The sequence below is a fragment of the Drosophila busckii genome, chromosome X (assembly GCF_011750605.1).
Source record: "Drosophila busckii strain San Diego stock center, stock number 13000-0081.31 chromosome X, ASM1175060v1, whole genome shotgun sequence".
In the NCBI taxonomy this organism is placed as follows: domain Eukaryota; kingdom Metazoa; phylum Arthropoda; class Insecta; order Diptera; family Drosophilidae; genus Drosophila; species Drosophila busckii.
Window position 1 is genome coordinate 9,229,799 of NC_046608.1, and position 24,944 is coordinate 9,254,742.

Genomic DNA, 24,944 nt, shown 5'->3' on the forward strand with positions numbered 1-24,944 from the left:
AAGAAGCTACAGCTGAAAAAAATAAAATCTGGCAAAAGTTTTGCCCAAAAGGCGTAAGCTGCCCAAAGTGCCAGTTGCTTGAACTTGAGCTTGAGTTTGGGGCCGGGGGGGGTGTTGGCGCTACGCGTTAAGGGTCAGCGGTTGGGAGGTTATGCTGCTGCTGCTGCTGTTGTTGTTGTTGCTGCTGCGTCGGCCTTTGGGTCGACGTTTGTGAGTTGCTTATTTATTGTTTTGGCGGTGCGCGGCAGTTGGCCGCTTAAAGCCATAAAAAACAAAGGTGCCACGGCGATAAACAATAAAGACGGCGCAGCTGGGCGTGTGGGTTGGGTGGGTGGCGTTTGGAGTTGGTGGGCAAACATTTTATGCAAATTTATGACTTAAAAACGAATTTGTTTTTATTATTAATTTTAAATGGCCAGCAACAATAAAAATATATATTTAATATATGGGCATAAGTATTAATAATTGTATAGCTAAAGACACAGACACGCACACACACACGCACACGCACACGCACACACATACAGTTAGCTACAGACTATGCTTAGTTGGTAGTGCTGAGCGACTCGCTGCTGGATTTGCGCTCCACTCCACGTAGCGAGCCCAGCTGACTGAGCAGCACCGGCAGCAGTATCAGCCCATGGGCGCCACCAATGAGCACAATGCCCAGATACATGCGGAAGTAGAAGACCTGAAACACTTGCGACTTGGAGAAGGCGAGCACAACGATGCCAGCGAATTTGGTGAGCGTTATGCCGGAGAGGACGCTGCTGCCTGTGACGCTGAGCGATTTGAGGGCGCGCTGCTGCGCACTGCCCTCGGCCAGCTTGAAGGAGCGCACTATGTGCGAGACAAACTCGACGCCGATGCCAACGCATACAACTAGATTCACCAGCGAGATGGCGTTCAGTGTTATGCCCCAGGCGCACATCATGCCCAGCATATTGATCAGTATGCAAACGACCATGAAGAGCACAATTAATGCCGACGTTATGTCCAGACCCGTTAGCAGCAGCGTCACAACAAATATCGCCGCCAGCGACAGTCCGAGCGAGAGCAGTGCATCATCCCAAATGGTCAAGTACTGTTCGTAAAAGATGAAAAACACGCAGTAGGGAAAGACGCTCGCCTCGACTTGCTGTGCCGCGAACATTGCATTGATTTCCTGCTCCACGCGTCGCGCCTCACGCAGCGCGGCCACAAATTTATCCGAGGTAGTCGATGTTGTGGAGTATTGCATAAAGTAGGTCACCGATATGCTGGATAAGCCGACATCATCCAAAGTATAGACGACAGCCTGTACAAGATAAAAGACAAGTTATACGTATTATTTCAAAAAAATAGAATAATAATAAAAAAAGTTAAATGAAATTAATATTAAGCGTTTAAAGTTCAATAGCATGCAGCTAACTAATCCGATGTAGCACTCAGCTTTTGTCATGCTTAAGCGCAATAGCTGCTCAGCATTTGTCTGTCTTATTTTTATTCAAAAAGCGCTCACACTAACAAAATTGAAATAATAGAAATATTTGTTTTCTCTTTTATAAATATTTAAGTTGTAGACTTTTGATTGAAAATTAATCGATATGAAATTAATAAGTTAAGCAATTGCTGCTGCCGTTAACAGCTTAAAATACAAATCGAAGTTAAGTGATGCTAATGTTAGTGTTAAAAACTGCTGATATATAGTAAAGCAGCTTAAAATCAGATAGCTTAGTGCTATAATAATGCATAATGAGATCAAATGACTTACATCCGCATAGGAGGGTCGACCTGCTTTGGCGCACTCCGCATCTGGCAGATCGGATAGATAGAAGGGCACATATTTATCAAAAGTCTCGGGACTGGGTCGCAGGCCATCCTCAGAAAATTCGCGTACACAAGGCAGGCAATCATCGCTTTTGGAATCTGTAGATCGAATAGCAAAACTAAGCAGAAGAGCGAGAGAGTTTCAAGGCTTTGTTGACTTACTGCTTGGACAGAAGCTCAGCGAGCTGACATTATATTTGCAGCAGTCGTGTATGCTCAGCCAGTCGATGTAGTCGTCTATCCAGGAGGAGGCTGGCCTGGCCAGCGAGGTGAACTGTGGATAACGCGACTGCGTATAAAGTTGCACAGACAGCGAATTGTTGTTGCATTCAACGCCGCCGCAGATGAGATTCTGATGCTCGCGTCGATTGTAGTCGAGGCCAGGCTTGAGCACCCAATAGACTGGCGCGCCCATGGACAAAAGCTCGTCCATGTAGCGGAAATACTTGACGACATGCGAGTCCTTGGGCATGGACATTTCCTGATCCAGCCCGGGCTCAATCGAGGGCGCAAACATTAACGACAAACAGGTGACAACAGTGAAGACAATGAGCACGACAAGCTTAACAGGTCTGCAAAGCAAAGAGAAGTTAGTAGTGAGCTTGGCTTGTGGCTTGCCTTGGCTGGCTGGCTGGCTGGCTCGCTTACTTGGAGAGCAGAAAGGGCGCATAGAACTTGGTGAACAGCTGCTCCAGCAGTCCCAGCTGCGTGCCGTTCTGTACTTCGGGCTTCTGCTTGCTGCGCACACAGCAAAGCATGTCCAGGCGTCCATGCTGATAGCGACGCTCATCGATGGCCATGAGTGCAACGAACGCAGTGATTTGCAGCAGAAAGTCCAAGAAGATCGCAGCAGCTGCGTACATGGCAAAGGTGCGCACCGCCGGCATGTCCGAGATGGTGCCAATGGCAAAGCAGGCAAACTCGCTGCTTGCCGTTTGCAGTATGGAGGGTCCCACCTGGCCAATGGCCTCGCCAATTGCATCATGCGTATGCTCGAAACGCGTATGATCCAGTCGATGATAGGTATGCACCATTATGAAAATGTTATCCACACCCACGGCCAGCACCAGAAACGGAATAACCTCAATGGCCAGCATGGTAGTGGTTACGCCCAAGTAGCCCCAAAAGCCAAGACTGCAGATCACCGAGGCCAGCACAATGACAATGCCACTCACTGCCAGCATAATGCGCGATTCGCGCAGAAATCCCAGACAGCTGCGTATTCGTCCAAGCGCAATGGCCACATAGACAAACATGACCACATAGCTGATGATGACAGTGCTCATTTCGCCCTCGGACAGCTCCACAATGGCGTCCTGTATGGAGCGCTCAGCGCTGTACGCAATGTCCAGATGCTCGCTGCTGTAATTCTTGAGAAAATCAATATAGCGTTTCTCCCAGGCGAAGCTCGGCTCCAGCAGCGCCGCATCGTTCTGATTTTTGCCCAGAAAAGTCAACACTAGACCGGTGGCCAGCATGTACTCGGGATCCTCGCCAGCTGCCACCTTGGGCATGCCGCCAACAGCAATGCCCGGCTCAATGGGTCCGCCATAGGTGCTGAAGCAATCCTCCAGCATGGGCACGCTGCACAGCACAAAAAATTAAGCAAATCTACAGCAAAGTGCATGTCAAACTTACCGTAGACAATCCTCCAGCTGATTCAGATAGTTGATCGTAAAGTTGTTGCTGTCCACATAGGATTTCTGGAATATGGACATATCGTTCTGGAAATAGCCATAGATCGACTGTATGAGGCAGTCGTCCACAGTGGGTGTAACGCCTGGATATAGCACTGGCGCATAGCAGATTTTGTCCAGACCCTCGCCCTCCGCCAGACCCAATTGCATGATTTGCTCCTGCAGCTCAAACACTTCCTGCAGAAAGCTTTGCTCGTAGGCAGGGCCAAAGGTCAAGACGCCGCTGGCAGCGTTGTGTGTGAACTGCACAAAAATTGTAAAGAAACGATTTATATCGATTACAAGTTATCGCTAGCAATTAAATTCAAAGTGCGCTTAGTTGTTTAAGCGATTTATCGATTACAAGTTATCGCTTAAGCAACTAGCTAGCAAATAAATTGAAAGTGCGTTTAGTTGTTTAAGCGATTTATATACTTATCGATTACAAGTTATCGCTTAAGCAACTAGCTAGCAATCAAATTGAAAGTGCGCTTAGTTGTTTAAGCGATTTATATACTTATCGATTACAAGTTAGCGCCTAAGCAACTAGCTTGAAATCAAATTGAAAGTGCGCTTAAGCAAACGCTGCGCAAATTAACCAACACAGTTATCGATAACTCACCGTGCTCTTATTCGTTGGCTTAACAAAAATCTGATTAGTGCGATAGAACGGACCGAAATTCTGATCAAAGTAAGTCTTCTCAATGCGCGTCTGACTGCGCTCGCTGGCCCAAAGCTCGACAGGATCGGTGGTGACAGTCATATAGCGCACGCCATAACCCAGTCCAGCAATGAGCCAAGAGCACAAAGCGAGTACCAACATCGGATGCTTGGCACAGAACGTGCCCCAGGCGCGGCAGCCGCGATAAAGAAAATCGCCATAGAGCGTGGGCATGCAAAGATTGAAGTATTGAGTCTTGCCACAGGCGCTCCAAGTGATGAGGCCAGCCATAAGCAGCGCAATGACAATGGCTATGATAAAGGTAATGCCATAGAGTCCGGCGATTTGCCAAGGATCTTGATAGCCAACGGGCGCCTCGCTGAGCGGACAAGACTCATCGCAATCGATGCAGGCGCAGGCATATTTGCCCTCATAGCTCTGCCCGCAGTTGAGTGGATTCAAATTCAGGTACTGCTCAGCAGGCTCAGCCTCAGCATTGTCCGCCAGCCAGGTATAGTTTATCAAAAAGGGCACATAATCATTGTTGGGTGCATCGCCCATAAAGTTGTACCAACGTCGATAGTTGCAGGTTTTGCCATTGAAGCCGCCGCAGCCCAAATCCATGGCAGGTCGTCCCGTCTGCGGATGCTGTATGGAGGCGCAGCTATTGAACACCTTCTGGCCAAACTCGTCCGCCATGCGAAAGTCAATGTGCTCCACATAGTCCACGCTCGCCACAGGACTCGCCGCATTGTAGGCAGTGAGAAAAAGCGAATGATTTTGAGCGCAGGTCATGGCACAAACGCTCAGCGCCATGTTCAGCGTACAAGTGGGACATCTGGAGTAGACGCCATCTGCCTGACTCAATCCTGCATCCATGGTGCGCAGCTGTGCGCCATCGCAGCAAAGCAGCAGCGGCTGGTCGCCGTCCTCGCCTTTGTACTCCTTGTAAAGCGTTGGACAGCGACGCGCAAAGATTGCCTCGCCCTCTGCATCCTTCAGCTCCTTCGCTGATCCTGCATAGGCTACATTCTGCCAATGCGGTCCAATCATATGACTCTCGCCATACCAAATGCAGTGCGCCGACTCCTGCGCACTAGCCACAGCCACAGCTACGAGCAGCAGCACTAAATTTGCTTTCATTACACAGCGCGCACAATCAACAAACACACAAAAAAAAATAAATAATAAATAAAATTCAACTAGCAGCAACTTTTCCACGCAGCGAGTGGCCAACAACTGAGTGTAGCCAACTCTGCCCATTGAGCACTGTGGCTCGCTTTCTATTGAACAAAAAATTAGAGCTTAAGTGCAGTTCGATAAGATTCGCAGTTTGCGATTAGCAGCAAACACACACAAATTTAAAAGCCAATGGCTTATCTCTCTATAGATATAGCCACAGCTATAGATAAGCGCAAGAGTGAGTAGCAATCATAATTGAGTTGTTACTACTGCCGACCAAATCTGTTGTTAATTTGATATGCTGGCATTAATAAAATTATAAAAAAAAACCCACTTTATGGCTTTGCATTGTGGTTCACATAGGAATTAGCTAAACGCTAAAGCAGCAAAATTTATTTAGTTTAAGCTATTGCATTTTTAAAATAAAAATTAAAGCAAAGCTCAAAAAATTCGCAATAATTTGTGCATCGTAAATTTTAATCACAAAAACTTACAAGCTTATCATATTTAAAACAAAAACATAATTTTAAATTTAATTTTAGATTTATTTTTCTTTTATCGTCGACTATTCATAATTAACATTAAATAAATAAATAAAAAATGCATAAACATAGCATAAAAAACATTTATCAAATAGCTTAAAATATTTTAAAAATACTTTTATTGCTTTGATTTCATTTGCTATACAAACATTCAATTTAATTTTATTTTTAACATTTTATCATTTATCAATTGAGAAATTTCCGAGTGTGACTCACTTGAATTTCTTGCGCTACCAAACACTTGATACGTTCGTTTATATACATATTAATATAGTTGCTGATTTCTTTTTTGTTTTCATTTTATGGCCCACAAGTGTTTAAGCATTGTTCAGACTTTGGCAAGTGGCAGCGGCTTATCTGGACATGGCGAACAGGTGTTCACTTGAGAAATCGTCAACTAACCCACTGCACAATCAAATGCCGAATTGTTTTATAGCGATTCGCACCTATCTCGCTTCAAGCAGCTGCCATTGGACTGGGTCGCTGCCAAGTCAGCGGCAGTGGCAGCGTCAGCGTAGGCGCATTCCGACTTGCCAGGTGTGTGATAAGCTACACGCAAAATATTCAAAGTCAGCAAGCACCCTGTATGTGTAATTAAGTAGTAAAAGCTAAAGGCAAGAGCTTAATACTTTGTATAATGTATGATTATTCAATTGGATTACATTCTTATCTGAACTAAAGTAATTTAAAACAAACTTTTGAGAACTTAGAGCGCGTCATTTATTGTTTATAAAAAATTATTCTTGTTAAGCTAAATATAAAATAATTGCCTAAGCTATTAATGTTAGTTTTCTTTTTATAAAAATTCAATTTGCTGTTTGCAATTAAGTTTTGAGTTTAATTTAGTTTAATTTGTTCTAAAATTTGTTACATCTTCGCTTCTCTCTCTCTCTCTCTCTTTCTGTATCTCCTTCTCTTTCTGTAGACGGAGCGGGCGTTGCAGCAGCGCTCCGAAATAAATTTGTTTGTGTTGTGTAACGAACCGTTTGGAGCTTAAAAATCGAAAAGTTTTTTGAGATATGGAAAAAAAGTTTTACTATTCAAAACCACAAAATTTGGGACAATTAGCCACAGCTGCGTGGCAAGTGAATACTACAAAAAATCCAGTAGAGCAAACCAATCAAGGTAAATCGAACGAAGACGAAGACGCGGACGAGGACACGGACGAGGACGCGGACGCGGATGCGGACGCAGACGCAGACGCGGATGACAAAAGTCAGTCGAGGCTGCAGCAATTGGCCGGCGAATATCGCAGGCTGCTCTGCAACATTGAGCAGCAGCTACCGGTGGCGGCAACATTAAGCGGCATACGTTTGGTTGCAGGCAGCGGCAGTGCAACAAGATTTCTGCAGCAGCAAGGCCAAAGCATTGGCTTTGTGGATTTATTTCGACAGCGCATGCACTACGAGCGTCTGGGCATACCGCTTACAGTGCTTGAGCTGCTCTACATGGGGCAAGGTGAGCAGCAGCCGCAGCAGCCGCAGCAGCCGCAGCAGCAGCGACGTTTGCAAGACAGCGGCACACAAACGTCGCAGCATGAGCGACTCGATGCGGGCTGGCGCGCCAGCGATTTGGATGAGCTCGACTATTGCGCAAATTGTGAGCGTTTGACCTGTGGCAACTTTGAGCTGCGGCATGCGGTAAAGGTGCGCGATCTGCCAGCTGCAATGGCAACGCAGCAGCGGCAGCAAGCAGAGCTGAAGCTGGGAGTTGAGCTGGAAACGCTGCTGGGGCCGCCGCAAAGCAAAGCGAACATAGCAGAGCCAGAGCCAGAGCCTGAGCTTGAGTCTGAGCCTGAACCTGTTGTGCTAAAGAAATTCGGCTCGACGGATACGCTGAACGAAGTCTGGCGCAATCCTGTCGCTTACGGCGTCTATGAGCGCAGCAATTTTGATGCCGCTGCGCCCGCGCTGCAGCTAATGCTGAGCGGCTGCATGGGCGCGCCGCCACCGCTGGATAAGCAGTCGGCCAGCTTGGGTGTGGAGCAAGCCGTGCAGCAGTCGATGCAGTTCGATAAGCTGACGCGTGAGCAGCGAGCGCAGCAAATTGCGCTGCGACTGCAACAGCTGCGTCAGTTTCAGGAGCAAGCGAATCGCAGCTACTGCCAGCAGCTGCTTGAGCGAACTGCCGACGGCGGCGGCGAGCTGCAGTGGAGCGAGAGCGTTGACGCTGGACTGGCGCCCAGTTTGCTGCATGCCTGCCCCATGGGCGGTGCGGAATGCACGCGCGTGCTGAACGAATCGCTGCTGGCGCACTTCATCAATGTGCATCTGTCTGAGCCGGGACTGACGCTTAACGAGCTGTTCGAGCGCGATCAGATGCTGATTATGTTCCAGCCGCGCTCGTTTAAGCGCGGCCGCAATGTCTGTCTATCGATGATCGTATATGCGGGCTTCAAGGATCAGCCGCAGTCGCTGCCCATACTACGCTTCATGCCCACCTATAATGCTGGCATGCCGGCGGCTTTTGCGCGCTTCACTGGCCACATGCCCATCTTTGTTATGGCCTGTCGCACGCGCATACGCGCAAGTCCCAAACGCGTGCGTTTTGTCGATCAGCAGCAGCAGCAGCAGCAGCAGCTCGAAGACTCCAGTGAGCCGCTGCTTGGCTCGAATGCAAGCTGCGCCACCTGTGCGGCTGCGGCTGCGGCTGCGGATGAGTTGGAGAATGTCATGGCCTTGTGGCTGGTCAGCATGGAGCTGGCGCAGCCGCTGCATGTGCACATGACTGTCTTCAATAGTCGCCTCGACATCAGTCGCAGCTCCATTATGCAGGTGCGTGGGCTGCACAAGTCGCACAACTTCGAGCAATTCATGTTCAGCAGTCGCGACTATTTGCGCCTCACCAGCCACGATCTGCGCCTGCTCACCAATAACTATACTGAGCCCATTTATCTGGAGCTGGCTGTGCGCGAATTTGCTGCTCAGTTGCAGACTGATTCGAATTTGGATATCAATTTCAATGCGTAATTTCCGTTGTCCTTGTCTCCTGCTTCTTACATTCGTAACGCTAAATTATTCGAGAGTAAAAAGATATATATATATATTTGGAAGTCAAGACACCTATGCAACAGCTTTATATATATTCATATCATCTAAGCTAAGAAAATAATACAAAAAGTTTTTTAAATTAAACAGAGAACTGGTTCGGTTCACAATTCAAATTTCGTTTGCGCATTCCAACTACCAATTGGATTATCAACACTGCGTATACTTAATAATTTTGTTGCGAGCTTTGCCAGCTGCTTGCTTCAAAACAAAAAACTGCTTCAGTTCAGTTTACTTTTATAAAATAACACTAATTTCCATGAAACAAAATATTTCATTAAACTGATGCTGCGTATACTTAATAATATTCATGCAACATGGGCAACATTAAATTTTTTTTTTAAACTTTTGTATACAAAACGTTAATATTTTATTATTATAATTTATTTAAATCATTTGCATTGGTATTTTACAAGAAATTAATATTTTGTGTAATTAATGCTGCGTATACTTTATAAATTATGTATGCAACATGTGCAACATATATTTTTTAATTTTAAAATACGAATAGTTGAGTTATTTTATAATTATAATTGAATTCAATGAGCGGCATTGCTATTTATTAAGAATTTAAATTTGTATTTAGTCATTGCTGCGTATACTTAATAAATTCTCATGCAACATGTGCAACATAAAATATTTTTAAAATTAGCTAGTTACAAAAATAATTTATTTGAATGGGAAAAAATAATTCGTTCTAACTAGCGTTCACTGTAGCTGCCAAATATAAACGCATGATAAATAATAATCAAATCTACTTTGATCGTTTTGGAAAAGCTTAAACACAATTTGTTATTGCTTTTCATTTCATTTTCGTTTGGAGAGCGAACGAAAGCTTTCAGCGCTGTTAACGAGCTGTTAACTGCAATGTTAAGCTCGCTGTTGTTGTTGTTCTTGTTGTTGCCACAACTGCAGCAGCGTTGTGTGTTGGCTTTATTTATTTTTTAATGCCGGGCAAAATGTTATTGAACTCACGCGCACAAATGCGCTCTCTCAGACTCAGACACACACACACACACACCACATACACGGCCACACACACAGACACGTGCACTGAGATTTTGCAGACAAAATTTTGCATTTTGGCTGCTGGCTGCAAAATGCATAATGCATAAATTTATGCCGGCATTCATTCGAGTGTCAGCTAATTTGATTAGCCAAAGCTTGAGTGTCAGCTTAAGAAAGAAGAAGCCTGAGCGTGTGTGAGTGTGTGTGTATGTGTGTGTGTGTGAGTCGATCAAGCAGCAGCATTTAGTTTTGATAAACTTTTGTTTGCTTACTCGATATGAAAGTCGAACACGTGTGAGCTGCAAAATCCAGACCTACATTAACAATTTGAATTGTTACCCAGTCGCAGTCAGCGACAGAGATGGCAGCTAAGAGCGAGAGCGAGATAGAGAGTGAGAGAGAGAGAGAGAGCGATGCGCATCTGCAATATGTGGGGTAGCGTTCCAGAAAACTTTGTGTGTGGCGCTTCCAGGCGCATTTCTGGAAAATTGTGTCAAGCTGACGACACAATTTTCAAATCGCATGCCCGGAGTTGCAGTTGCCGTAACCGTGTAGAAGCAAAAACAAAAACAGAAACGAAAACAAACAGACAGCGAGAGCGCGACAATTGCAGAAGAGAGAGAGAGAGCGGCCACTGTTAGCGACTGCGAAGAGAGAGAGAGAGAGAGAGAGAGAGAGAGAGAGCGAAGCGGCACACGCCGGCCGTTGCACAAAATACAGTTGAACGTATAGCGGGCATAAGGTAGCGCCGCTTTTGAACGGCAGGCACAGTAGCGAAACAGGAAGTGGTGCATTAACACACGCGCCGCAGCAGCAGCTGATGACAACGACAACATCGAACAACGCCAACATCGACTACGTCGAGCCACAGGCCCGGGCGCCTGCCAAGTGCCACGCGTAATATACAAAAAAAAAAATAAATAGTTAATAGCATAAACTATAAATTTTGTTACACATTTGTGCAACAAATTCAATTTGTTGTGCCTAAGTTTGAGCGCGCGCCAAGCGTCTGTTTGGTTATTATTTTTGTTCAAGTGTGTGTGTGTGTGTGTGAATTGAAATATTGAGATTGCATCATAGGCTCAGGCTTTGAACTTTGCATTTAACCTTTCGGGCTGCTGCTGCTGCTGCAGTTGCGACGTCATAAGCCAGCACAGAAACTGTGACGTCGCTCCAAATACGCGTGTCCATGTGTGTGTGTGTATGTGTGTGTGCTGCCTCAAATGAGCAAACGAAGCTTTGACGCTAACGATGACGTCGAGAGTTGCGAACTACACTCATTGATGCTCCTACGGCTGCAATGCAATCGCAATCTTGGGCTGCTGCTTTAATCCCCAACTCAGCAGCAGCGACACACACACACACACACTCACACACAGCCGAAAAAGCCAAAAAACCGACAAAGCCGGCAAACCAAGCACACACACATACAAATTGAGAGTGCAAAAGAGATAGCGAGAGCCGCAGTCAAGAGCGAAATGAAGCGTGTCAACGCAGCAGCAGCAGCAAGAGCGCAAGCAACTGCATAGGCTCTAACTACGACAACCGAGCGAGCGAGCGAGCGCAGCCGAAGCCGAAGCTTTGGCCGACAGACGTTTGAAGCCGACTCAGCCGATTGCTTGGCTCACGAACTTCGTGTGCACGTGCAGCGGCAGCGGCTGCGGCAGCGACGAAAAAACTTTTTCGGTGTGAACGCCTTCTGCACAAAAACGTGGCGACGTCGGCAGCAGCAGCGCTGCGGTGTTGCTGCTTCTTCTTAACGTTGATTGCAATTCTGTTGGGGGCTAGCTTAGCAGCCGATAGTAGTCGACTGTTAAGCTTAACAGAGACTGTTGAGCAGGCTCAGCTGTGAGAGATCGCTGCCAGCAGCAGCAGCTGCACGTGTTTGTCTTTGCTTGTTGTTAAAACTGTTTTATAATTATTATTTATTTATATATGTACATATTGTGTGCATTAAAATTAAATATTTGTTTGTGCTTATTGAAGACAACAAATATGTAAGTGCCAAATTATTTTAATTTTATGATATTAGCGCTACAACTGCAGTCACGCTCTCTCGCTCTGCCGCTCTCCCACTCTCTGTTTATTAGCTGGCAATGCCGGCAAGCGCAGCGCGTTTTTCACGTGTTCTGCGGCTTTGATTGCTGCTGCTGCTGCTGCTGCTGTCGGCGTCGCTCGTTTCACCGGTCGTTCGGCTTTAAGCCGCTGTTAACGCCGGCTGGCGGCAAAAGAGCGCAGCGCAGCGCAGCACATTGTTTGACGAAAAGTAACAGCGACAGGCGACGCAACAGACGCAGCCAGCGTCGTATGTTGTTGCTGCTGCTGCTGCTCATGTCAGTGGGACACACAACTGACTGCTCGCCTGCTCGTCTGCTCGTCGCAGTCGCATCTCGGTTCTCATTCGTGTGCGGCGCTTCACCGCTAAGCGACGTCTCAAATAAATAAACCGCCTGCCAGCCAGCCAGCCAGCCAGCCTGCCAGCCAGCGAGCCAGTTAGCCAGCCAGCCAGCCAGCCTGCCTTTCGTCTCTGCCTCGTACGTAACATAAATTTTCGCTGCCTTCGTTTGTCTCTGCCTGTGTCTCTGCCTGTGTCTCTGTGTGTGTGTGTGTGAGTTCGTGTGAGCTGTGATTTCTTTGCTGCGTGCGTTTGGTTTGTTCGTGTGGGTGCTCGTGCATTGACGCTCGTGTTTTGCAGTTCGGTTTTGTTCTTCAGTGGTCGCTCGCTGGGGCCGCCTGGCCGTGTAGCAAAAACAGTTTACATTTGTTTTTCCGCGTGCTCGCACACACGTTGACTCAGACGGACTACGCCACTCAGCCAGCCAAAGCTAAAGCGTAGCCAAATTCAGTCTGTCTAACAGTCTTTCTAACTGTCTCTCTGTCTGTCCGTCTGTCTGTCTGTCTGCGTAAGTGGCCAATGCTGCGCTTAAACTTCGCTGTCTCTTTCTTGCTTTGAGTGTGTGTGTGTGTGAAGTTTGGTCTTGTGATCAGCAATTTTTGATTTCATTTATTTTTTGACTGCATTTTGCATTTCGATTTTAAGTGCAGTTCTCGGCTCAGCTCGCACTTTGGCATCGCCTAACCGAAGTTCGAGTGGAGCAGCGCACAGAAGTTGCGACACGTTCTGGGCTCAGTCGGCGAGTCGTCGAGAGTCGAGATCGAAGCGCTGCCGCCCGCGGAACTGCACTGCCAACAAAAGCGGAAACGGAAGTTGAAACACAGCAACAGAACAGAACAACTCTCAATACACTGGCAAATTGTATGAAACACAAACACACAGACACAGACACAGACACAACTAGTTTTTGTCATAGTTTTTATTACTTTTCTTGCGTTTTTTCGTTATTTTTTTTGGCTACAAGCGCGACACTCCGTTTTTTTGTATATATAATTTTTTTGAAACATTTTTTTCATGTGACCCACTGAAGCAAAAGCAAAAGAAAAACAAACAATAAACCAAATCACAAATATGTTGAAAGTGCGGTGCAAAAAAACGTTGACAACATAAATTAAATATGGCAATTAGCAAAATGCTGCAGTGCGCGTGCCGAAAACAACAAAAAACAGCAACAATAGTGACAAACAAAATGGAAACAAAATGTTATGTTTAAAAAACTCTCAACTGCCGTCTAAGTGCTAAGAATTTTTACAAACAACAACAACAACAAAAAAAAAACCACACACAACACGCTTTGTTTATAAACAAATTATGCGTATGCAGCAAGCGCCGACGCAACTGACTAAGTCTGAGGTTTGTCAGTGGATCGTCCCATTAACTTGGCCCAAAGTTCAAGTTTATACATACAAATATTTGTTTTTTTTTTTGAGCAAATGCAATTCAAACTTTTGCTGTCTGTTTGTTTTTTAATGTAAATAATGTGTATTTTATAGTGAAAATTCTGGCGTCAGCTGTTGTTTATAAACAAAAAAAAAAAAAAACGTAAAAAGTTATAAAAATGTTGGCTTTCGCTCAATCGCAGCATTTTGAGTTTTGTGTGATTGTGATTTTACCCAAATTCCATGCCATACTCTTAGCCGTGTCTAGTGTTCTATTAATAATTTGATGCATTGCCGCTCTTTTGTCTTTTTTTGTGTGCTATGATTTAATGCTGGAAGCTTAGAGAGCTTACGAAATCTCTGGCAGCTAAATAGCTAATTAGCAAGCCTCTTTCATCTCTGTTGACAAATTCTTTGGCATAGTCTAGCTAACAATAAATATAATGAAGGGCATTTGGCCACTAGTTTTTAATATAAACAAATGTGCGGCTGCGGCTCAGTTGAGTTGACTTTGCTCGCTGTCCATGAGCCTATAAATTATTTCGTTTGTTATAATTTTCATTCCCAAGCTCTTTGAAGTTGCTTGCTCCCATGCATGTGTGTGTATAAACAAATAAATATAAATTACAGTTTACTTAAGCAGTGATTAATAAATTGTTGAGCGTCATATTTAATTTGTTTCAATATTCATTCATTTTGAGTGTGTGTATAAAAGAAGTCAAATGCAAAAGCAATTTGTAAAAATATGCAAAGAAAACAAATTAGAGCAGAATTTATAAAAAATGTTAATCAAACTATATTCAAAATTTGTATAAGTTTGAAGCATTGCATTTTAATATAAATTGCCTCAATTTGTTTCAATTGTTATTGTTATTTTCTAAAATATTTAAGAGGCTTTTGCTATTGAAACTTCTAGATTTCATTCTCGAAATATTTGCATTAATAAAATAATCTAAGGATTTGACTTTATTTCTTTAAATCTTAACAAAAAGCTTAGCTGCTTCTTAATATTTGTTTCAATATACTGTAATTTTTATAATATTCAAGCAAATGCTGATTGCTCTGACTATTAAAATGTAAAAATGCTGCATTTATGTTTTCTATAAAATTGCGTATAAAGTTTGAACTTTTAGAATTTATGCAGCAAACTGTTAAATCAATTTTTGATTTAGATTTGATGCATTGCTTTTTATTTGCTAAATTATAGTTTGAGTTTTACAGACTCTGATGAAATTTAAAAGCAAATCAATTTGTTTCCATAGTTTTGTTTAAAAATGAACCTTGTTAAGCTTTACTAAATTTTAAATTTTATGCAACAAAAGCTTGCCCAACATTTTTATTGAACTGACGCCATTTGCTTTTAATATTTTTAATGTTAAACAAAGTTTTGCTGCCTTTTGATGCCTTGCAATGAAAGCTGTGTGCAGTTTAATTATCGATAACAATATGCATATCGATAGCAAAGCAAACATTAAGCTTGCACTTGTAATTAAATGATGAATTCAACTATCAATTGAGTCCATAATTTGCAACATTCAAAAGCCGCCAACACACTAGTGCTCAACGCAAAGTGCACTCGACTCGGCCAATGAATGCAACGGCCACTCAGCAACAACAACAAGCAGAGCCAGAGCAATTAAAAGCGCATACTGCGCCAGAAATATTTTGTATAAAATAAACACATAAAATGGCATATAAAATAGCAATAGCGACTGCAGTTTGCGATAAACTGCAGAGCGAGCGAGTATAGCAAACCAGCCGTAACTAGCGTGAATTGACAGGAAATCATAAACATAAAATTAAAATTGTGCGCCATATAGAATATAAAAGCGCAAGCGAACAAAATATATAATATAATAAATACAAGCATTGTGCCAAAGGCTCTTATATATATATATAAATATATAGCTGGTAAATTGGCATAATTTTTGGCTGGGGAAAAATCACAATCATCATTTTTTTGTGCATGTAGCGCTGACCTAATTTATAAAAAAAAAACGAAATGATGAATATAAATAAATAAAAGCGATACGAAGCGAGCGGGCAGACGAAATAGTCATAGGCAAAAAGTAACTGGGCAAATGCCACGACACATTTGTTGCTAAAAAAAAATTCGTTGCTGTTGTTTTTGATGTTGTTGTTGTTGCTGCTTTACATTTTTGATATTAAATGTCGAGGCGGGCGCAAATACTCGTAATGCGGGCTAAAAACAAAAGTGACGCTGCTTCCTTTATTGTCTACTACATATCCTGACTGCATTGTTGTTTGCCACGTTGCCCACATTGTCCTACTTTAAATGGTCTTTAGGTCGTTGCCGCGGAGGGCGGGGGGGCGCGGCATTAAACTCGCTGCAAGTGCAAAAGCGTGTGTGGATTTGTGCGCCGCAGCTATCGCCATCAAATCAGCCAAACACACACACACACACATACACACATACACATGCATAATTGTATGTGTAGTCTGTCTAAATAGCAATTATACAGCGCTCACTTTCACTCTATTGCACTCGCTCAGCGCAACGAAAATTGTTTAAGAGCAGCTGCAGTTGCTTTAAGCACTTAAGCATTGCCCAACGCCCACAAGTATGCAACGATAAGTGCGAATAAGCGTTGCATGAGGCGTTTGGGCGCTGCGGCAAAACTCACTTTAAAGTGCATTACCAAAGTAACTGCGTTACCACTCAAGAGAGAGAGAGAGAGAGAGAGCGAGCAAGAGAGTGAGAGAGTGCGAGAGCGTAACAACATTAGCCTCAAAGCAATGTTGTTGTTGCTTTTGTTGTTAACATGCAACTGGCGTTGCCGCTGCCCAAAATCAAATCATGTTTTGTTAGTTTAACAAGTCTCCAAATGACTGCCTTACAAACACACTAACACACACACACACACACACACACATACATGTGTAATAATTTAAGCTAATTGGTGTTGCGAAACCTGCAGAGAGCTGCAACAATTTATAGCCAGGGCGATCATCATTAATAAAGAAGTAAACAGCGCAGAGTTTGGGGATTTCTTCAATTTATTGAGCAAGTTAAGCAAGCAGAGAATGCGAGAAAGAGATAGCGCGAGAGTGAGTGAAAGAAGAAATAGAATATTTGAAATATAGCAAAAGTTATAAAAATAAATAGGCAGCAATTTGTGTCTTATAAAAATTATTACGCTAAATTTTTAAAAATTAAAAAAGTTAATAGCAGTATAAATTGCGAAAAAGAAAATCTTAGAGCGACTATCAAATAAAATTTAAATATTACAGTAATTTTAAAATAAAAGCAGCTGCAAATACAATAAAAAAATCATTTTAAATATTGCTAAATTCGCTCACAATTAAAAAACTACTAGAAGTAATAATTTCTAATGCAGCTAAAGTTTAGCAACTTAAACTAGACTTTGACTTAAGCAAAACGAACTAAATAGAATTCGCTATTATTACAATAATTTATAGTTAAATTCAACTGAAATGTAGTGAAATGCAAACTTTGACTAAACTTCGAATACGAAATGTGAAACTGGCCTAAGAGCAATTATTGCTGATTTAACAAAGCAGCTGCTAGCTGAATGCTAAAACCTTCATTAACAAGTAAACTTTGATGCTTCGCAACGAAATTTGTAACTAGAGCTAGAGCTGCACATCAAAGTTGCAGCTCATTAAATATTAACTACTTTATGGCTTAAATTATTGAGAAAATGCAGTTTGCAAGTAAAGTTATTAATTATTGAATGCAGTTCAGCTCAAGTTTAAAGTCTGTGCTTTGTAGCTTAAGTTGACCTGCATGGCTGGCATATGTTAATTATAGCCAAGTACATTGTATTGTTGGCTAAACTGACTTTGGCCCGCTTACCAAAATTTAATTACGCGCTTAGCGAGCGAAACAAAGTTATATATGCTAGTTATGTATACAGCGGCAGGCAGTTTGCCAATTTTGCAGCTATATGTTAATATATACAAACGTACGTGTGTGTGTGTGTGTGTTATACAATAAAATATTGTGTGGCTTGCTAGAGCGAGTGAGCGAGCGAGTAAGCGAAAAATATGACGCGCAGCTCGACGGCGGCGGCGGCGGCAATTTATGTCAAAAGCGGGCCAAAGCATAGTGACCGACATTTTGCATTTGCATTGGAGAAGAAGAATAACATCGACGAGGCGATTATAACTTCATCATCAGCTTTACCACGTGCCGTTGTCGTCGTCGTCGTCGTCGTCGTTGTCGTTGTCGTCAGCGTTGGGGCTAGTAGTAGAGCCTTTGGCTTTGTCTTGGGCTTAATGCTATAGTCTCGAAAACGAAAACAGAGCCCGGAAATGCTTGCTCGTTATAAGTAGCGCTGTCTGTGTGTGTTTGTGTGTGTGTGTGTGTGTGTGTGACTTCTTATAAGTGAGCGAGACCTGCTCGCCTTATTATGCATATAAGCAGTTTGCTGCATACTCAACTGTGTCTCTGCCCCACGCTTTGTGGCAAGGTGTTTTAATCTATAAACAAATGCAAACTGCATGTGTATGTGTTTGTGTGTGTGTGTGTGAGTTGCCATTGCCTATATTAAGTACGTTAGCTGTCTCGCTTACGCTCAACTCGAAACTATTTTGTCTCGATATAACTTTGGGCTTTTCTTTTCGTTACGTTTCGTATGCAATTTTCGCATTTGCATTGTCTGCATGTATGCGTGTGTCTGTCTGTGTGTGTGTATGTGTGTGTTAAATAGCAATCTTATTGCTTGCACTTGTATTTGTTTGGAAAAGTAGGACATTGTTATGCAGTCAGAGCCAGCGCAGTAGCTTGGGTAGTTCATTCGCTCTCTGTGTGTGTGTGTGTGTGTGTGGCATGCGGTGAACGAAATGAGGCATGAGGCAGGCACTAGTTTGTGCCTCTCTCTGTAGTGCTTGTGGCAGGCACGAAATGTGCAACACACAAAAGTTTCGTCATTATTGGCTTATGAGGTGAAATTTATTGCAGCATAATTCAGCCCCCACCCCACCCCGCACTTATCGCTTTTTTGCATTGTAAACTGCAGCGCTGTGGAAAACAAACATAAATATTTGATAACAAAATATTACTATATATAATAAATATGCTTCTCTCTTTATCTTTGCAGCACACAAAAGGCTTGAGCATGTCTTAAAAGCAGCAAAAGACTTTCCGAACAAGTGAAAAAATCAGAACAATAAAGCCAAACCCCGAAATAATAAAAGCAAACAAAATAAGCAAAAGGACTTATGCATTAAATATGCGCCCATGTATTTCATTATAAACTTACTCATTATATTATAAATTACATTTTATAAACAACATAATAATAATAATATTATTAATACACACGATGCTCAAATAGACTGAAATAGAGTCCAAATATATTACGAAAGTAAATGCAATTAATTATACATATCATAAAAATAATTAGCAATTGCATTTAAGTTTAAAACATAAACAACAACAAAATATAACAACAACAAGCTAACTGTAACACAACAAGCAACAATAACAATAGCAACATTTATAAACAACAACAACAACAACAACAACAAGCAGAGCCAAGCAGCAGCTAAAGAATTTCTATTGGGAAAAGTGTTTGTTGTGGCGCGCGCGCGTGTGTGTGTGTGTGTGTGTGGCAGTGTGTGGCAGTGTCAACAACAACAAACAATACACAAATAATTAAAAAAAACATAAATGCAAAAAAAAACAGCAGCAGCAACAACGACAATAAAACCACAAAAACAAAACAATAACAAAAGACGCAACCACAACAACAGTCAGAAGAGTCCGAAGAGCAACTAAAGCTGAAGAGCTGCTGAAAAATACAAACGCCAGGTAAGTGGGCGTGTCGATTGATATATGTTTGCCTAACCGCTGGAGTGGGCTGTGGGGGGGTGTGGCTGTGAGGCAGCTGGGGTCATGCCTAACGCTTTGGCTTTCGTTAGCTGTTGATTGATATTCTACAATATTTAAAATAATTTGCCTACACTTTGCTTTGCAAACACACAAAATTCCACAAATTCTATTATTGCTGCTGCTACAGTTTTTCACGCTCATTGACAGCAAGGCGTCAAACAGCCCCAGCCCCTGTTTCAAAACAGCCCCCACCCCCCCCACCCAGCTTCCACTCCACTCGCTCCCTGACAGTCTGAAATTGTATTGTGGCATGCAGCAATTGAACTATGCTCGTGTATTCCATCAATTTAAATCCCATAAGATACTCATTCAATATTTATGTCTTTTATAACAAGTGTCTGCTTGTGGCTGTCGCTCTGCCTCTCGTTTCGGCTATAAACGTATTTTTGTGTCTATTTATGGTCGCTCTCCCGTCTCTCTTTCTCTATCTCTATCGTATGTGTTTGCTTTTCATTCCCATTCAACAACATGTATAAAAATATACAAATTTTCTCTTGGCTTTGTGTGCTGTGCACAGAAAAATACGAAAAAAATTTAATTCCCATTGATTTACAAACTGTAAACGTTAAATTTATTATACGCTCTGAGGCATTTATAAATTCCTTTGATATAAGAATTTCCGTAAGCTGTAAAAATGTGTGAAATAATTAAAATTGGAATTCAATTTTGTGTGAGGCCAAATCATCGACAGGCGGAAGTGAAAAGCGAGCTGCCAAATCTAAAATATAAATATGATATGAATATGATTATGATACAATAAAAATATATAAACTTGTCTCAGCCGAATACTCGATAATGCTTTTTATCCAGTGTTGTCATTAGAAATGTCTGAAATCTCTTCAAGTAAAAGTCGCAGAGCTTGAAGAAAAGAAAGTTATCGCTACCATTCGAACCGAATCAAATTTTATATAGAATAGATAATTAGTTTAATTTTAATACAAATCAGGAATATATCAGTTAAGTGTGAAACCTTTTTATAATATTGAATTTATTAGCAAAAGTAACTATCGAACTACTACACATAGATTGCTTTAAAGTTCTATTGATAAATTTGTTGCTAACTGAGCTTCGGCTTATGAATTGAATAAGTACCGCGCACTTAAGAAAAACGAAACTCTTAGCTTTAATTTTTATATTACCAATTCACTTTTTTTTCCATAGTCATTATTCCCTTTGGAAGAGCTCTCTCCTTTCGGACGCGAAGTCCATTCTGCGTTGTCTGTTTCACACTATTCGAGGTTATTTGTTGTTTGGTTTGTTCGCTTCCAACCTTTACCTCAATTCCGATGGAAAAATTTCATTGGCATTTAATTTCTCCACACACTCATTTTGAGCTGAAATTTATCCATGTCATAATTGCATATTTTAGTGCCATGATTGCCAGCACATGTGCGCCCAGACCGACCTTTATTAACAGCTTGCCACGCACATAACTCAATTTGTAGCTGCAGAAAAGTGTAAAAGAAAAGAGTGAAAGAGTGCGAGAGAGAGAGAGAGAGAGAGAGAGAGAGAAAGGCGTTGGTATTGCTAGGAAACAGGCTAATTCGAAAACCAGAAGCATTTCATGACGAAGCAAATCAATTTCATTGATAGAAAACTGTGAAAAATATAAAAAAAAAAAAACGAGAGAGCCAAATGAAGAATGAAAAAAGATAAAAAAGCAATGTTGGGGTATGTGAGAAATCAAAAAGCGTTACGGAGGAGTTTGCTCTGTATGTGTGTGTGTGTGAAAAATGTTTGGGGAAAATCGCATTGCGACGGTAAAATTCGTTTGGCCATTCATTGGATTCATTCATTGAGAATCGTCGAGCTGCTTGTGTGCGGGCAATGCCAATCAAGCAATCAGCAATGCATATATATGTGCATGTGTGTATGTGTGTGTGTGTGTGTGTGTGTATTTGAGTTTCTAATCAAATCAAAGACTTGCCAAATCATAAAAGTCACAAACACTTCCGCCCAACGCACACACATGGAAGAGAGTGAGTGAGCGAGCGAGCGAGCGAGCGAATCGGCAAACAAACAAACTGAAATACAGGAAATGCTCTCTATATAGTACTATATATATGCATGAGAGGAAGTACGCGCCTTGGCAATGTCGGAACAGTGTTAAACTTGCAAATAACATGGGCTTGTGCCCATAAGTAACAGCCCAACAACAATAAATTGCAATGAAAATTAAATAAAATAATGCATGCCATCTCACACACACACAGACACACACACATACGTATGAGAAAGTTGGGAGTCACACTTGGCTGGCTGTCGAACATTTCTGGCTTGTCGCCTGCCACACTTTGTGGCAATAAAAAGTTCGTTTATAAACAAGCCAAACATGTCTAGAGATGTTTTGTTGCGCTTATTGTTATTGTTATTGCTGTTGTTGTTGTTGCATATCACTCAGCAGCTTGTTTGGCTTGCTCAACACGCAGCAGCCAATTTATATATATATACATATATATATTTCCATATAATCTAAGCCAAATTCCAGACATTTACTCGACATTATTTCGCACATGCTGCTGCAACAACAAAAAAATATAAAAAAAAATACAGCGACAAGGTAAAACGACTTGCATTGTATGCGTGCGTGCGTGTGTGTGTGTGTGTGGCAAGTGTTTCCTTTGCGGCAGCAGCAATAAAAATTTACGTCTGTGTCTGCTATTTCCGCTGCTGCTGCTGCTGATGGATTGTTCAGTTGACGCCTGAGTCTCGCTCTCACTCTTGCCCACTCTCGCTCTCTCTTTCTTTTCTACAGCCAGCTCATGACGCATACGTTTGCTTCACTATTGTGCCTGCAAAACTTAGTGATTAATTTTAATTAATTTGAATTGTGAACAATGGCGCTAAAGCTCTAAAGCGGATTGGCTGCTTGGGTGGGTTTCTTTCATATGTGTGTGTGTGTTGCTAATTTTGCGCGCACCTTTGCACAAATGGATTGATTGATGAATGCAGCCAGTGAAACATGATTGCGTATGAATAGCCAATGCCCATTGTGTTGACTGAATTACAACTTTTGATCGATGGTCTACAATTTAATGCGCCGCATCGGGCAATAAAATTTTCTATTGTTCGCTCGCTCTCTCTCTTGTTTGTTTGTTGCGTAACTTTTGACCAAAACTATAATTCAGGTGTGTTATTTGGCCATATCATCATTACAATTAGTTGCATATGTTTTACTGCTTACAGTAAATATTTTATATAAACAAATCTAGCTAAGCAACTTTTTATTGTCTAGCAGCTCTATTTGTTTATAAAATAAATATATAAAATCGGTATAAAATCAAACAACACAGCAATGAATTTTCAATTAATATAACGAAACATATATAACTCATTCAATTTTTACTGCTTGCTTTTAATACAAAAGCAACTTTTGCTTATAAACATTAATGAAATAGCTTTAATAAATTTTTAATTTAATCGCAAACTTAAAATTTAAAACATTGAATTTAAGCTTTTTAATTAGCATATACATAATAATTAAGTCAATGTGACGAGATATAATTGAACATTTTATTTTAATTTGATTGTGACAACAACACGTGTTAATTAATTGCACAAATAGTTAAGCAAATAAAAATTGACAAACAAAATTTGCATAGCAAACATTTTGAAAATCAATATTTTTAATTTTATAATAATAATTTTAATGATGTATAAGTGTATTGCTATAAGCGCTGAAGCGCTTCAAATTGTTTATCATTCGATTTAAGCACTTAATTTATTATTTTACTTTATTGTTTATTTGACAAGCTCAGCGCTGCTTTAAATTGATGTCATTGCTTTTTTTTATTTTAAAGGCACTTGTTAATGTCATTTGTATGCTGCATTTGCTTGTCTAATATCTCAGCTTTTATTCATTTATAATTTTTTACAATATCCATACAATGCAATTGCACACACACACACACACACAGCTCTATAATTTATGAAGTTGTCAAATGCGCTTTGTGTTTGTTGTTGGACATTTTTTTTTGGGGCTAGACTAAATTTATTCATGCGACGCTGCAGAAAATACAATAATAAAATAGCTTTATTTATTGTGAGTGGCAAAAACTACAGTTCATGGCAGTCGACAAAAAAAATGGAAATAAAATAAAATAGGCGAAAAAGCGAATGTTTTTTTTTCTTTTTTTGTTTGGCAGCTGACGCTCTGAGCTCTGAGCTTTTGCTATTTGCAATTTCATCAAGTTATTTCAACATTTTCTGCCTATGTGAGCATTCAAATTTAATACGCAGTCATAGGTTAGCCGCATGAGAATTAATTGCAAGCTGCAAAGTGAGTGCTGCAAGTCTGAAAAACAAACTGAATGAGCTTATTATGTTGCAACATCAGGTAGAGATTTAATTTATGCTTTTTGTTGAGTCGCAACAGCCACAGACAAGAGACAGAGACAGAGACAAAGGCAAGCGACAAGAGCTTATCATAGAACGTTAGCTTGGCTCAAATTTGTAAGTACACATGTATGTGGTATTTGTGTGTGTGTGTGTGTGGGCAGCTTAAAACATCAATCATACGCACTGCTGCGCACTATTAATGCAAATGTTGTACATTATGTGTAGAGCTGCAGATATGAGTGTTCGCTCACTCGTCGTGCCACATGTGGCATGTGGCATGTGCTGCACTGCTCTGTGGCCAGTCAGTTGCAAATGCAGCTTGTAGGCAAAACTCTCTGCCCAAGCAGCAGCAGCAGCAGCAGCAGCAGCATTATTATCTCAGCATTATTGAGCCATGACATATTTGCCCCACACACACACACACACACACACACATGCACATATGTATGTGTTAGTAGTAGAATGAATAATGGGCGTGTGGTTGGTCAAATTGCTAGCATTTGGGCTGGAGGGCGCCGGCAGCAGCAACGGAAACACACAATACAAAAACGACGACGACGACGTTGCTGCTGCTGCTGCTGCTGCCATTGTGGGCGTGTGGGTGTGGCAACTAGCACGATGACAATGATAGAAAATATTACAAAGATATGCGGCGGCCCATAAAGAAAGAAAAAAATACGAAGGCAGAGCAAAAAGAGAGAAATCGTTTATTGCCAAGGAGCCCATAAATTGATTTTTTCAAATAAAAATAAAATATCGGCTCGCAGGGCAAGCACAAGGAGCAGAAGGACCCAAAGCGTAGATGAAGACAGCGAGACTGTGAGACTGAGACTGAGATAAAATAAAGACATCAGAGTGTGGCTGGCTGGCTGGCTGGCTGACTGGCTGGCGGGCAAGGCATTTTGCTTTGGCAAATGTTAAGATTGTAGCGCCTACAAGCAAACAACAGCCATATAAACGACTCTGAGAGCTCCAGTAAGTACCTTGCGTGGTCGTAGTCCATGGCCGTCCGCCGCCTAGACGCCAGTC

General features: G+C 41.8%; 3 protein-coding genes across 5 annotated transcripts in view; 2 read left to right on the forward strand and 1 right to left on the reverse strand.

Annotated features, from left to right (window-relative positions):
- Positions 1 to 454: 454 nt before the first annotated feature.
- On the reverse strand, positions 455 to 5,336 carry LOC108607270 (NPC intracellular cholesterol transporter 1 homolog 1b). The gene is made up of 6 exons (XM_017997963.2): positions 4,108 to 5,336; positions 3,448 to 3,749; positions 2,458 to 3,393; positions 1,972 to 2,381; positions 1,754 to 1,908; positions 455 to 1,297 (listed from the first exon to the last, which is right to left on the reverse strand). Exons 1-6 carry the CDS (start codon positions 5,287 to 5,289, stop codon positions 545 to 547), a joined length of 3,738 nt encoding a protein of 1,245 aa, XP_017853452.1. The 5' UTR covers positions 5,290 to 5,336; the 3' UTR covers positions 455 to 544.
- A 1,505-nt stretch (positions 5,337 to 6,841) lies between these two features.
- On the forward strand, positions 6,842 to 8,977 carry LOC108605640. The gene has a single exon (XM_017995422.2). It carries the CDS (start codon positions 6,890 to 6,892, stop codon positions 8,837 to 8,839), a length of 1,950 nt encoding a protein of 649 aa, XP_017850911.1. The 5' UTR covers positions 6,842 to 6,889; the 3' UTR covers positions 8,840 to 8,977.
- A 10,391-nt stretch (positions 8,978 to 19,368) lies between these two features.
- The window catches only part of LOC108606320 (innexin shaking-B), a 124,602-nt gene continuing 119,026 nt past the window's right edge, over positions 19,369 to 24,944 (forward strand). For all 3 annotated transcript variants that reach the window (XM_017996330.2, XM_017996329.2, XM_017996334.2), the window contains exon 1: positions 19,369 to 19,496. The gene's annotated coding sequence lies outside the window, so the exon portion shown is untranslated. The remainder of the gene's footprint in view (positions 19,497 to 24,944) is intronic.

What these genes read in the sequence shown, in the direction of transcription:
- LOC108605640 (XM_017995422.2), top strand. Translation starts at nt 6,890, where the DNA reads ATGGAAAAAAAGTTTTACTATTCAAAACCACAAAATTTGGGACAATTA.
- LOC108607270 (XM_017997963.2), bottom strand. Translation starts at nt 5,289, where the DNA reads ATGAAAGCAAATTTAGTGCTGCTGCTCGTAGCTGTGGCTGTGGCTAGT. An exon ending in CAGCTGGAGGATTGTCTACG is followed by an intron (nt 3,394 to 3,447) that starts GTAAGTTTGACA and finishes TGTGCTGTGCAG; the next exon opens with CGTGCCCATGCTGGAGGATT. An exon ending in GCTGAGCTTCTGTCCAAGCA is followed by an intron (nt 1,909 to 1,971) that starts GTAAGTCAACAA and finishes TTCGATCTACAG; the next exon opens with ATTCCAAAAGCGATGATTGC.